Source organism: Rhinopithecus bieti, unplaced genomic scaffold (genome assembly GCF_001698545.2).
Source record: "Rhinopithecus bieti isolate Rb0 unplaced genomic scaffold, ASM169854v2 scaffold_2453, whole genome shotgun sequence".
NCBI classification, from domain to species: Eukaryota; Metazoa; Chordata; class Mammalia; order Primates; family Cercopithecidae; genus Rhinopithecus; species Rhinopithecus bieti.
In genome coordinates, this window is record NW_016804447.1 from 6,737,682 (window position 1) to 6,752,947 (window position 15,266).

Consider the following 15,266-nt stretch of genomic DNA (forward strand, 5'->3'; position numbering starts at 1 on the left):
ATAAATTACTATACTAGCTAGGTTTGTGAAACTAGTGAAGAGGATGGATGCATTATTCTCTTACATCATTCTATTTGTTGTCTATGCTTTTAACATCCAAAGAAAAGATGAGGCGCTTACTTATGCGATAAATGATTATTTTCTTTTTTAATACAAATTGGGAAACTTCTCTGGAGTTATGTTTCAGAATATCTGAACCATTTTGGGGTAAAACACAAAGCTATAAAACAAAAGCCAGTAAGAAAAGCTGATGGCTCATCAAATTGCATAAATTAGTGCAAATTAATTAGCAATAACTTATTAGAATCCTGTCGATGCCTGTTTGTGCTGAGAGTTATTAAAAGCTCAACATAACTTTTAGTGGTTGATCTGGACATTTACTAAATCGTCTTACTGCTACTAAGGAACTTATTAGTAAAATGATTTTGACAGTTTTCTGAAACCTCAGCATAACAGAAAGCTTTTAGTTTTTTAAATTATCTTCTTTATAGAGAGATTCATTTTATGTATACTTTTATGCCATTATATTTTATTAATATGTATGTGTACTGGCATTCAAAACAAACAAAAAAAAATACATACAATCCAACAGAACAAACAGTAGTAGATGAAGAAGGCAGGGAAGAAAATAACAGAATTTGTTATAAAAAGATGAAGCTAGGAGTAAGGTTATTACACATAATTGAATGTGATAGGACATGCAGGGTTGTTAGTGTGGGTAGTAAGATTTGCTTTGAATTTTATAGCAGGTAAAATAAAGTGTGAAGCATGGTCAGTCACAATCTTTACAGTGAATGCAGGTCAAAAACAAACCAGCTGCTCAAGAGGGACAACTTTTCTTGGCAATGAGGCTAAAGAAAAATATCACCCATCAATCTGCATACAGGTGATACTGTATAGTGGACTAAAACGTCTTCAACAATATAAAGAGAACTTTTGAGGGGCATGATGTAATTCCTAGAAAGCAGGCTATGCTGGAAAATGACTGAAAGGACAAAGATGAGTCAAGTAGAAGACAAGACCATATGCTGGGAGTGGAAGCCGAGATGGGAAAAGAAATGTGAGAGTTTGAGAAGAAGGGAAAAGATTTAGAAAAGCCATTTTTTAAATGTCACAGGTTTTACTAAGAGATGAAGTTACAGCCTAGATAAAATCATGTGGCATAAAAATGTCTCAGACCCAGTTAACCTTATTTCACTTTATTCTGCAGTAAAAGTATGAGGATTCAAGTTTAGGGCTAGAAATTGGTTAAAGTCAAGGGGTGATGAACAGCCCCTGTAGGATTATTAGAAAAAGTAAAATAATAATGATGATATAAAGTCAGGATGAGAAGATTCTAGAATAATAAGTAACCTAAAGTCAGGACACTTCATAATTCTTACACTACTTGCATACATCTATAGTCAAAAAATTATTAATGAAATCGATACTAAAGAGGGTAGTTTTTGAGATGACTGATTATGATCATGTGGCTTATGTAGGATAAGACATCAAGTGAAGTCATGAAGGGCTTATGGATTCTAAATTAACAGCAATCAAATTTGCAGTGTCTCAGGGAAGATACAGAGAAATAAACAAACAGAAGGTAAAGAGGGTGAGGTCAAAGACAACAGGTTCAATTTCTAGATCACTGAAGTTGACAAGTTCCAATGGATGTTCCTAATTATATTTTTCAAGTTGAAATGACAATATGCAGATTTTACATTAAACTCCAAGATCTTAAACATTTCTCTACCGGTAAAATTTATATTTGGAAAATCAACATTTTCCAGGAAAACTGGATTTCTTTTCAACACTGCAGTGAGCATGTTGTGCTACTGAAACACTTGCTCAAACATGCTTTAAATACTTTATAAATAAGTAATGGAAAATAATTTCGTTTTGCCATATCCTGTAGTTTCTTTTACTGGCTTACCCCATACATTCCTGGAAGGTTTGTCATTTAAAATTGCTTTTGTCTTCTTTCTTAATTGTTGTGTTTTCTGATGACAAAACACAACATGCTGTTGTTTTAAAATGAAAACCAAAAAACATCAAATCCTAAACATTACAGAAATGTACAATTATGTCTCCTCTAATTCCATCCCCTACAACCACTGTTTAGGTTTTAGTACATTTTATGAAAGATTTACTTATACCCTAATATTTTCTGAAGAAGCTTGACAAGTAGTCTTAGAAAAGTCAGAGAGAAAAATGAAGGGGAAAAAATGGAAAAGTGAGGGTACCTGAAATAAATTGAGCATCATTGATATGCCACGTACCAGCCAGTTGCTCCATATTGACTCTTTTCATTTTAGCTGCCCAGCAACTCAGAATTTTTTTTTTTCAATTTTAAAAGGCACACAATGTCAATTTACTGGGTTTGATAATGTACCATAGTTGTATAATATCCATTTTGCAGAATTTGGATGATGGATACACAGGACTTCTCTGTACTATAATACTTTTACAACTTTTTGTGGGACTCTAATTATTGCAAAACAAAAGTTAAAATAAAACAGAGATACAGAGATAGATTAAATAACTTGCTTTAAGTTCACACTGCTGGGGAATGAAAGTTAAGCACAAATTTATGAGAAGGAAATAGTTGCTTAGTGAATAATTAAAATTAATCCCTTCAACACAGATAAATTCAGAATCATATAAGCACCTGCAATATAAAGATGAATAAGATACAGTCATTGTTTTAAAGGAACTCCAAGTCTAGTGGGTTCTGTTATCTACTATAGAGACTCAATATTACATAGACTTGACTAAAATATTAAATGACACAGATCAAATACAGGCCAGATCCTGGTATGTTTGAAGGCATATGCTTTTATAATTTTCTAGATTATAAATTAGCATATTTAATTTTTCTAATCTAAGGGTAGATAAATAACAAGGTTAGAATTCAGAATTCATCAGTGCCAGTAGCAACAGGTTGCACATCTATGCACATACATACATAATTACATAGTATAATTTTAATATCTAAATTGACTTTTCTTTTTTTTTTTGAGACGGAGTTTCACTCTTGTTGCCCAGGCTGGAGTGCAATGGTGTGATCCTGGCTCACCGCAACCTCCGACTCCCGGTTCAAGCAATTCTCCTGCCTCAGCCTCCCAAGTAGCTGGGATTACAGGCATGCGCCACCACGCACAGCTAATTTTGTATTTTTAGTAGAGATGGGGTTTCTCCGTGTTGGTCAGGCTGGGACTTTCTATGAAAAATTTTTTCTCCTGCGGGTAAACATGCTCACATGTGTTTACATTATTTTTGGATTTTCAATTGATATACACTACTTTGAGTTATGACAACAATGCAATTTATAATGGTATTTTCCACCATCCTTTTCCAATAGGAAAGGAACACAAAACCTGGAAGTTTAGCACATGAATTTAGAGCAGCTCTTCCTGCCCTAAAACATCTTAGCATTCTAAGAAAACTAATGAACCCAGAAAATCCTCCTCTCAGAAGCAGGATTCAGGGAACTGCAAATCTTTCTCATGCATGTAGGAATACTAAGTGCCAAATGGCATGCCCAAAGACATACAGTTAATCAGAGGAAAACTGAAGAAGTTTCCTCTTTCCCACTATACTGTAATCCTAGGTGTCATTGCAGGTGCTCAGTGGAGGATTACAGCTTTCATTTGTTTTTATAAAGAGTACAGTGTGCACATTTACACAGAGCAAGCTTATATTAATCTCATGTAATTCTTTTGAAGCCTCAAGAAGCTTTTGGAATTCTCTGTTCTCAGAGTTTATAATAAACAAAGAATAAATTCTTCATGAGATAGGGCTAAAAACCCCAAAGCAGTATAAATGAACCAGAAAAAAAAGCAAGAACATGGATAAGCTAAATATTGTAAGTAGTAGATGAAAAACTTCTTTGAAGAAAACAGCATCCTGCATGTAAAATTCCCAAATCCTTCTAAGCAGTAAACCAAATACCACTTGGGATTAGAACCAGTCTTAAAGGTAGGCAGCTAACTTATGCTGGAAAATCTTCAGGACTGCTTTCTAAAAATTTTGAGTGGTGACGACAGTCTTGAGCTGTAGGGGAATAGGGAGTCGGTTGGGCTTCTTCAGTGCTCTGGGGGGAGCATTTACTTGGTATTGTGTCACAAAACAGACCTACTCAATTAATTGTAAACATAGCTAACTGCACCTCTTTAGGGTGGAAAACTATATTATCTAGTCTGAAATCTCCATGAATCAAATTCTCTTCATTGTCATTATCCGGCAAGTTCTTCATTAGCCAGTCCGATAACTGTTGCATGGCAGGGATGTCCTGATGAGCTGCAGCTTGATATTGCTTTGTCCAGGTTGATACCTAAAGACATATAAATAAGAAAAATGGTAAAGCTGAAAGTGGAATGTAGGATCTAGCAATTCTAAAATTAAAACAAAATTCAAATGCTGTTTTACTCCTAAATACTTAAGACCCATACTGGTGATACTCATGTCAGCCTAAAACACTCAAATCAGCCTAAACCTTAAACATTTAAGTCTCTTTTCCATATAGTTCCATTTTACTTACCTAGCTTTTTATCAGGAGAAAAATACTAGCCTAGGGATCAAGAGATATGGTTCTAGTCTTTATTCAGCAACTACTTTGTAGAAGAAAAAAGAAAGAATGCATACAAACACACACAAACACACATGCACACATACCCACTCTCTCTCTCTCTCACACACACACACACACAAACACAAATATATAGACATAGATAATTTCTGGAAAGGGTCACAAGAAATAAGTAACCCCTGAAAAAGGGAATATGGGGACTAGAAGAAAAAAAGAAGACATTTACTTTTTTTTTGAGACAGAGTCTCACTCTGTTGCCTAGGCTGGAGTGCAGTGACTCACTGCAACCTCCACCTCCCAGGTTCAAGCAATTCTCCTGCCTCAGCCTCCCGAGTAGCTGGGATTACAGGTGCACGCCACCATGCCTGGCTAATTCTTGTATTTTTAGTAGAGACGGAGTTTCACCATGTTGGTCAGGCTGGTCTCGAACTCCCGACTTTGTGATCCGCCTGCCTTGGCCTCCTGAAGTCCTGGGATTACAAGCTTCAGCCACTGCACCTGGTCTACTTTTCATTTTAATACTCTTTCTTATTATCCATATAATTTTCTAAATATATTACAGGTATGATCAGTGTAAAGATCTTCTATTGTTCTTAGAATTGAATACAAACAAATCAACTTACTCGTAAAGTCCTCCAACAAGTGGGACCATCTTGTTTATTTGTTTTTTTAATCTCCACTTCCCAAGGCATCTTTGCTCAATTTAGTGCAATAGAACAAAGATCTTTACTTGGTCTTATCCACTCATATCGACCTGGGTTTAAATTATATCTAAGCCACTTACTTGTGTATTACTTGATTGATGCAAGCCTCCCTTTCTTCATCTGCAAAATGGGAGTAGTAATACCTATATCTTAGGGTTGTTGTAAAGATCAAAAAAGAGAGGTCGACAACTCACTCTGCCATGTAGGACCTAGCATATAGTGAGTATTCCCTAAACTTTAGTTCCCTTTTCTCTTTCCTTAGCCCCCACAAAATGATATGCTTATAAAGGAAAGCAGCCCCATATATATCTAATATTGCTTTCCTTTAATTTAAAATGATCCCCATCACTCTAAATTTTATCTTTCCTTAAATATTCATTATAAGATATCTCTCCCAGGAAGCTTTCTCTATATAAGCAAGGGCAACCCAACTTCTACCCTTCGAATGGCACAGCTCTCATGATGAGTATCAAACAATTTACTACTAGATTTTACACTCTTTTACACCATTTTCAGGTTTCATGTATGACATGCATGTACAGGTCTCTCAAAAATGACCACAAGTTCCTATGGGGAAGAACCTATTGTATATTTTTCTTGATATTTAACACAATACTCAGCAGGTATTAAACACACAGTCAAGCTTAATAAACGTCTGCTAGTCCAACTTAGGAAGATAAAACTGTAGGCCGGGCATGGTGGTTCATGCCTGTAATCCCAGCTCTTTGGGAGGCTGAGGTGGGCGGATCACGAGGTCAGGAGATCGAGACCATCCTGGCTAACACGTTGAAACCCCATGTTTACTAAAAATACAAAAAGTTAGCAGGGCGTGGTGGCGGGCGCCTGTAGTCCCAGCTACTTGGGAGGCTGAGGCAGGAGAATGGCATGAACCTGGGAGGTGGAACTTGCAGTGAGCAGAGACTGTACCTCTGCACTCCAGCCTGGCCAATAGAGCAAGACTCCGTCTCAAATATAAATAAATAAAAATAATAATAAGAAAAAATTGTATAGTTAAAAGTATTGGAAAATTAAGTGAAGAGTCTGAAACAGAAGATTTTGTGGAACAAAACCTAATATAAAAACATAAGATAATTTTATACTAAAAACTAGTCATTCTGAAGGACAATGTTAAAAGTCATAGCCAAGCTTCAGAAAAGTATACAATAGTAAGTTTTTTTGTTGACTAACAAGGTATATTATTTACCAGAACTTGAAAAAATAGCTATTAATGTGGATGTATTACCTGTCTTTTGCAGTACCCAGCACCTACACCATATCTTTCCAGCTGCAATGACTGTATATTCAAGGAATGTAACTGAGCCAATGTTTCTACCATGGCCACATATATGGCTGAACGTTCTGCTGGGCTAACTCCAGGAACTGTTAAATCACGAAAGATTCGACCCTATGGAAGTGATTACAACAGATTATTTAAATGTGTGCAATCAATACTTTGTAGAATATACTAGAAAAACATTCATTTGTGAAACATATTTAACATTAGAGTATACATGCCAAAGGGAAAATAGAAGGATATGCCAAGATGAATGTAAACACCAAAACTACTCTCAACCATTTTACAGAAAAAATTTAAAACACATTTTGAATTTATTGTTCTTAATGGCTTGACCTATGTGGAGTCTTGTTTTCCCTGCTACCTTACGGACAATTTGGTTATTGTCATTACAGATAGCTCTTTACTGTCACCTAGAGGAAAATTTAAGAATATGTCAATACCCCTTAATTACTAAATTTGTTTCTTGTCTATTCCATCCCTCCCTTTGTAAGTGCTCAAATTTGAACAAAATTGTAAGTCTTTGCAAAGCAATCTAATTACCTAAAATGTTAAATAACAAACTATATCATTTATTAAGTATCATAATAAAACATCTTAATTAACTTCATAATTAAAAGTAAAAGCAACAACAAAGTAAGATTAAGTGTTAATTTACCTGCACATGTTCCATTATGTAAAATTCTGTTCCGATGACAGAAGTATCACTGCAGTACAGTATAGGCTTGGGAACAGGGAATCCAACTGAAAACAAGGCTTTCTGGACTTTAAATTCTCTATCAATCTAAATAGGATGATAAATCATTAAAAATCAGGGAAACTGATTTCATTGTAATTAAATTTAATAACTACTCATCAGCTAACCTTAAGGCTAGAAAACAACGTAAAACAGTATCAACAAATACTCCAAAGGATAATAGTAAAACTTCCCTAATAGTAGTCTTGGTATAAGCATTATGATTATAAATTAGACCACTACTAAAAAATGTAATTTAATTAGGATAAGAAGATGAGCACCTGCATGAGACTTAACCCTGGCTCTGATAATGTGAAGGCAATAGTTACTGTTCACAATATTTCACATATTTTATCATAAAATATCCCTTTTTCCTCAGCAGTTCCCTGGCTGGCTGCTCACTCTTTCATGTTTTCCAAGGAAGCTCAAGTAAGTCTCTATTCTAGCACTCTGCCACAGTCAGCTACAAAGAGCTGGGGGTGAGAGGTGAGTGGTGGTGGAAGGAAAAGTACCGCCCTTTCTGGAGAGCAAGGGAGGCATGTGTTTCCAGGGCAGGGGCATGGGGATCTTTCCCGGCACTCATGACTGCTGTGGAGCTCAAGATAACTACCAGGAAAGTAGGCAGCTAGAAGCAAACTGGAGCCCAAATAAGATAGTGGGGAAAAAATGGCTTCCTTAATTAGGACAGATGCACAGGCTATCACTCAGGACCCAAGGGCAGAGCTGTTGATGCAAGCCAAGTAACGATGGCTCATCTACATGTAGTCACCTGGCCCCAGACTCAGGCAATGGTGACTGACCATTCTAAGGAGGGGAAACTATGTAGCTCATTTTGACATCAGGAAGTAAAGCAGGAGCTGCGGCAATAAATGGAACAGGAAAGTAATGAAACCCATGTCCAGGGAGAGAGCAGCCAGTGGTACCAAGGGCTGTGAAAAGAAGTGTTAACCACTCAGGTGTTGGGAAATGAGGGGGAGGAAGTAAAGGGGAAAGGGCAAAAGGGTTAGAGAAGCAAAAAGTGGATCACAGAGCAGGAGCATTGCTTTTTTCAATGCAGAGTTGAGAAAACTGAAGGGAGTTGAAACAGAGTACTCCAGATCCTTGGGAGCTGTACTAGGGCTGAGAGCATTATGCCCTGTTCTGATGTGTTCAGGTGGGATGCCATCAAGAAAAAAGACAAATAAAGCTGTTTATTGGGGCATGCGTGGGGATTATCCTTCAGCCATACTATATTGATATTTATAAAAGTTACCCAACTTTTTTTTTTTTTATCTTAAGCATCCAACTTACTTCATGTTTCTGGGAATATGATATGGGACCAAGAAAGTCCCATAGAATCTACATTTTCTATTACTGTGGTATTAAGCCTACCCCACAATTGTCCTTCCCCAGTGAGCTGGGCCTGGGAAGCACCTGCTGTACATGATTACAGTCATACCCTAAATATGCACAGTGCTTTTAATGTTCTCCAGTGCTTTGATTTCTGTCCCCTCTTGTTCTCTGAAAATCCACAGATAATACCTGTTTTCTGAAGACAGAAAAGCTAGTTTTAACAAAATCTTTTATAATTCTCACTAATAGAGAGTACTATAAAATACTTACTCAAATCTTTCTTTTATCACCAAAAGATTAGAGGATTCTCATAGCAAATATATTAAAATAATTCTGAGTAGCTACTATTACATATAATAAATATATAATAAAACAAAACATCTATAGATGAGTAGCACTGAAAATATTCATTGGTTGATTTTACTTCTAGCCAACAGTGTAGAGGAAAATCAAATACACAAAAGAACTGGATGTTGTTCAAGATTAATAGCCTAAAGATAGACTTACATTTCAACCTCAAATCATTTTTTAAAACAAAAAAAGATATAATTCAACAGAAATTTTCATTAGAAATAAAATACATTTTATGTTATTTGGCAATCATAAGATGCCTTTTAAAAGTAAATTGGCTTTGTGTGTATTAAAAGCATTTATTTGTCACCAAAGAATTTATCATTACATTTGTATACTATACCTTATGTGCTTTAGGAAGAAGTGAACCTGGTGGTTTTTTCCTGAGCACATATGTTTGAAAGCCCTTCTGGAGATAAAAGGTTGGATTGGACTGTCCTGATCTAGATAAAAGTAAAAAAAAAAAAAAAAAAAAAAAAAAAAAGGTCAATTACAAAGATATGTTTTCCTTCATCCCCAAATCCTACTGAAATGTCAGAAGAAACAAATGAAAATAAATTTGTCTCAATGCTGGAAAATCAAGAGGGGTGTTATCAGCAGCTCACAACATGAATTTCTAGTTTAAAGCAGATGGCAACATACTGGCAGCTGGAGAATCTGTGACTCACACAGGTAGAAGAGAGGACCCCACTTCCTGACTGCAAATCCTAAGTTTTATCAGGAGTACCTGTAGAACAATCTAAGTAAACCTGTAGAACAATGAGTGATCTAGGTAAATAAAGAATCTGAGGAGAGATTGTAAGTTATCAGTCAGAAAATGAATTAAAAGATGCAGGAGCAGTTGGCTTAATGCCCCCTCATCTGCCTTTAGAGAGATAACCCTCATAAGTGTCAACAAGGTTAGCGCGTGAGTTCAGCTCTCTACAATGGGAGTTCTGAGAAGTGAGGTCCCACAGTGAGCATCTGGCCCAGGGAAGTGCAGTGCTGGCCCAACTGACTCACAGACACCAGGGCATTGACTTTCCCTGCCAGATGAGCAGAAATTCTCACCTAGACTAAGGATAGACACTTCCGCTACCAAAACTATTCAGTCTATTCCTTCACTTATAATATGGGCATTTAAGAATCACCCAACTTTGGAAGAATCCAACTATATAAAGGAGAGATCCTAAATTAAATAAACAGAACAATCAATCCTTAAAGTAACAGGTAATAAGAGAAAGTAGAAAAAATAATCTTTGAAGCTTCTTCCCAGGACTCCAGCCTCCATCAGGAAAAAACAAGCATGATCCTAGATTGAGTTTGGCAGCAGCCCCAGTGTCTATGTCTTCTATAAATCAGACCCATCCTCCCTGGCAATCATATCAAGGAGCATTGGTTTTGGTACCATCTAATCCTGTGTGAGTGCCTTTTTAACCATATGAAGGTGGAGATAATCACTAGTGGTCAGGAAATAGGACCACCACAGGCTAGGCCGTCTTTATTGATACAGAACAATTTATCTTTGATGCTGCAAACAATCAATTGCAACGAATCTTTTTTTTTTTTTTTTGAGACGGAGTCTCGCTCTGTCACCTAGTCTGGAGTGCAGTGGCACGATCTCAGCTCACTGCAAGCTCCATCTCCCAGGTTCTCGCCATTCTCCTGCCTCAGCCTCCTGAGGAGCTGGGACTACAGGTGCCCGCCACCGCCCAGCTAATGTTTTGTATTTTTAGTAGAGACGGGGTTTCACCGTGGTCTGGATCTCCTGACCTCGTGAACCACCCGCCTTGGCCTCCCAAAGTGCTGGGATTACAGGCGTGAGCCACCACGCCCAGCCACAGCAAATCTTACAAACACATTTTTTTAAAATGCCAAATATCTGATTGGATGCATTTTTGATGAGGCAGTTCTCTAGTCTTATATAAAGCACTAGTCTTTCATGATAGTAAATGACCCAAATGAAATACAAAGAAAAAACTAAAAGCTTCTTGTTGAAGATAGAGTGACCCAGCAAGTCTGCTTCTACATATATATCCAAGAGAACTGAACACATAAAATTAACACAAAAACTTGTACATGAATGTTCACAGCAGTGCAATTCACAACAGCCAAAAATCAGAAACAGTTCAAATGTCCATCTGCAGACAAAAGGATAAACAAAATGTGGTATATCTATACAATGGACTACTGTTTGGCAATACAAAGGAATAAAATGCGGATTCATTTTATTCCTTTGGAATAAACGTGGATGAATCTTGAAAATATTATGTTGAGTGAAAGAAGCTAGTCACAAAAGACTACATATTATGTGATTCCATGTCTATGAAATGTCCAGAATAGGTAAATCCATAGTGACAGAAAGTAGATTAGTACCAGCCAGGGATAGGGGGAGGAAAAAATTGGGAAGTATGAAGTTTCTTTGGGGGTGATGGAAATGTTCTAGAACTAGAGAGTGGTGATGATTGTACAACATTGTGAATATATGGAAAACAACTGACTTACACACTTAAAAACGGTTAAATTTTTAAATGTTATGTTATATGAATTTCTCAAAAACAAACCAAAAGTTTCTCTTTTGAGGAAGTATCTAAAATGGTTATAACAAAGACAAAAAAAAAAAAATTGCAGAAGCCCATTTGCATCAGAGGATCATTGTCAACACTGTCAATACAGTACTCGCTAAATTTAACCACTCCAAGCATCAGGCCTCCAAATAGCCTGGAATCACTGATGGTCTCAATATAAGAATCATCATTGAGCCAATAGTCGTAACTATTATTAGTTATTGGACAAGATATTTGGTGCTGAGAGAAATGTGTTGATCCATAACCTAAGAGATGGTACTTTTGATGTGTCCAACCTCCATTAAGAAATAGAAAATCTTTGCATGTAAGTGTGCAGCCATGGACACTTACTTGGTTAGAGAAGACTTTAAACAGACAATCTCACGAGACCCTACTAAGCCATCCATAGCATTGGTTCCCTTAGGAGCATAAAGAGACAGGAAAAACAGGATGTTGTCATGGCGGCATCAGATGAGTTTCTTCAGCAGACTCCTTGCAGCAGTCCAGGGTTTACTCCATGCCCCCGTTCCCCCTTGGTGACAGCTCAGGTGAGAGGGAATGAGATCAGGAAATGGATGAGTATGGGTACCACCTTGATTTAGAAGTCTTAGTCTATTTAGGCTGCTAGTCTATTCAGGCTGCTATTATGAAATACCATAGACTGGGTAGCTTATAAACAACAGAAATTTATTTCTCACATTTTTGGAGCCTGGGAAGTCAAAAATCAAGGCGCCAGCAGATTCAGTGTCTGGTGAGGACCTGCTTTCTTATAGGCAGCACGTTCTTGCTCTTTCCTCACATGGTGGAAGGGGCAAGGCAGTTCTTTGGGGTCTCTTTTATACCACTAATCCCATTCTTGAGGCCACTGTACTCATGATCTAATCATCTCGCAAAGACTCCCCACCTCTTAATATCATTACCTTGGGAGTAAGGATTTCAACATATGAATTTTTGAGGGACACAAACATTTAGATCATAGTACAGCCTCATGCCCTACAGAAGCCATTATCTGTAATAGCAGTCTTTTGGCACCAGCTTCCAGGGCCCTAGCAAAAGACATGACTAGTTGAAATAATCCTCTACACTTAGGAAAGCCCAAAGCTATGCCTTTCCACCAGATACTTAAACAGTTCTTTTATAGACTTTCCAGTTCAGATGCAGTTTACTAATTAGATGTTATTTTTACCGTAAGGAATGTTGCCTGGAAACACATCTGATATGCCACCTTTACCAAGTTTTCAGAATTACAGAGCTAGAAAATTAGATAAATTTATCCACAGAGCAGGAGAAAGGTTTTTTAACCCTTTATTTATGTCACGGTTAACAAGTCTCAGACTCATGGCATCCTCCTAGATGGTGCATCTACCTGCATCTCTAAGCTTTAGAAACTCAGAAATTCCTATGGGAATTTTTTAACAGAAAGGAACGAAAAAACAAAAGCACAGGCCCTCATAAGGGAATCCGTTATGTTTGTGGATATCTAAGAAGCCATCTAATGCCTTGTGCAGAGATTTGAAAATATTCAGGATTTGCTGCTTTTTAATTTTACTCCTTTTCCTTTGGTGGAAATCATGACTGGTGGAATCATGACTATTCTGATCAAGTGCATTTAATAAAACCACTAAGCAGACTCAGACCTTCACCAACTATCTACTCTGACAACCAGTTTGGTTTGCTCATTAAGGTTTACGAAATTGAGTGAGCAATGATGAAGGATAACAACCATCCTGGCAAATTTGAACTCACAAGCATTCCTCCTGAACCCTTTGGATTTCCACAAATTTAAAAAACTTTTTATATTGATGCCAACATCATCTCAAATGTGTTTGCTGTTGATAAGAGATCAGGAAAAAAGAAGATTAAAAGACAAATGACCCAGTGTTTGCCCATGGAAACATTGAGTATATGGTCCAAGAGGCATAAAAGTACAAAGCTGGAAAACAAGAAACAAACAGACAGAGTTTCTCTTAAGAAGTTGCTCAGATCCTATGAATTCAATAGGCCACAGTGAAAAATGAGAGATGGCAAAGCAGAATCAAAGATAAAGTCAAACAGAAGACTCCTGACAAGTGCAATGGAGTCATCAATGATGGGTCAAGAATCTCATTACTGATAAGGAAGAATTTAACATCAGCCAAAAGAGCTGGAGAGTGTCCAAACACTTCCATTATCACACTGTACCAGAGCTAGCACCATGCTAGGTGCTTTGCTAGGGACTTCCCCAGTGGTTACCCATCCTCTAGAGGTGCGTCTTCTGGAACCATGACTACAAAAACAGACTAAGCCAACCAAAACTCAACATGAAATTTGAACATGAACACACAGTCATGAAATCTGAATGACTCTGATTTGTAGGAAGTCAGTTTAGTGACAGTTTTTTTTTTTTTAAATCATACCTGAGCTGCTATTTCATATATTATTAGACATTTTTGAATACCTGAATATACACAAGGTAAGGACATACAGTTGCACTTCATCCACATGATAAATAGAATTCATGATAGAGGACAAAGGTTTTTAAAATTGGCATCATTAAAAAAAAAGAAAGAAAGAAAAACAGTGAGTCCAGACTACTTAACTTAGTGTACGACTGTCCCTTCCCAGCCCCAGTACATACCTACCACTTCCCATTTCCTATCACTGACAGCACTGCTGCCTTGAGACCACCAGAACTGGTTTCACTGTGCTCTTTACCCCTCTTTATATCATCAATACCAGAAGTCCCAAATTCCTGTTTATCCTTGTTTACTGAATTATGATTCCCATAAGACTCTGCACATTCCCTATTTTCTCTCACATCTTCTCCACCCCCTCAACTCCTCATATCCTTCCACTGTGCCCCTGGAACTCACAGTCTTTCACAATTCCATACAGCTTCAATATCTTCTCTGAATAGACCCTTTACCTCCTTGCTCTAACTAAAACCCGAATATTTCATGAGAATCCTGTTTCCTTTGTAGGCTTCTTAAGTGGTAGATGTTTTTCCCACATCAGTCTTCTGGTAAGCCTGGATGGAGTCTATATCCTTCCTGAAACTCACTGCCACTTCCAGACTCCTTGCTCTCCCTCCTGTGTAAATTCTTCCCTCAGCTTTGAATCTCAGGCCATGAGACTCTGCCACCCTTTACCCCTTTTTCTTGCAGTCACCTACTAACTCTCAGATCATTTTCCCCTCATTTCTTAAGGACTTTGGCATATTCACTACTACTCTAATTCACATTACTCCTGTCTTCATTCCTGATTTCAAAATCTACACAGATGTCCCTTTTAACATTTAGGCCAATAAGTTCCTTGAATTTTTCTCCACCAGTGATATTTTCCTTGACACTATCTCAGCCAGTAATTCTGAGTTACACCCTACATTTTAGTAATATCAACAGTAAAAGCACTGAATAATCCTAGTTTCTAAACATTTCTACCTCTGACCTCCTGCCTTTCCACTCACTCCTGCTAGTACCTCAATTCCAAGAATCCTTCAATCAATCCTAGACCTACCATCTACTGATCATACTGCCATTCACCTCATATCCCCCGACCATGTCCTTTGCCCAAGACTGTGGGAGCCCACCTCTTGCATCACTGTGACCTGGATGTGAACATGGAGTCAAGAGATAGCATTTTGGAACTTTAAGACTGTCCCATTGGATTTTCGACTTGCATCGGGCCTGTAGCCCCTTTTGTTTCGGACAATTTCTCTGATTTGGAACAGGTGTATTTACCTAATGCCTATACC

At 37.5% G+C, this 15,266-nt stretch overlaps 1 protein-coding gene across 1 annotated transcript in view; it reads right to left on the bottom strand.

The window, feature by feature from the left end:
* ACAD11 (acyl-CoA dehydrogenase family member 11) overlaps positions 1 to 15,266 on the bottom strand; it is a 94,456-nt gene that overhangs the window by 70,966 nt on the left and 8,224 nt on the right. The window contains exons 2-5 of the mRNA XM_017868402.1: positions 9,331 to 9,430; positions 7,227 to 7,352; positions 6,518 to 6,679; positions 4,151 to 4,315 (exon numbers count right to left, since the gene is read on the bottom strand). Coding sequence (XP_017723891.1) covers positions 4,151 to 4,315; positions 6,518 to 6,679; positions 7,227 to 7,352; positions 9,331 to 9,430 — 553 coding nt within the window. The remainder of the gene's footprint in view (positions 1 to 4,150; positions 4,316 to 6,517; positions 6,680 to 7,226; positions 7,353 to 9,330; positions 9,431 to 15,266) is intronic.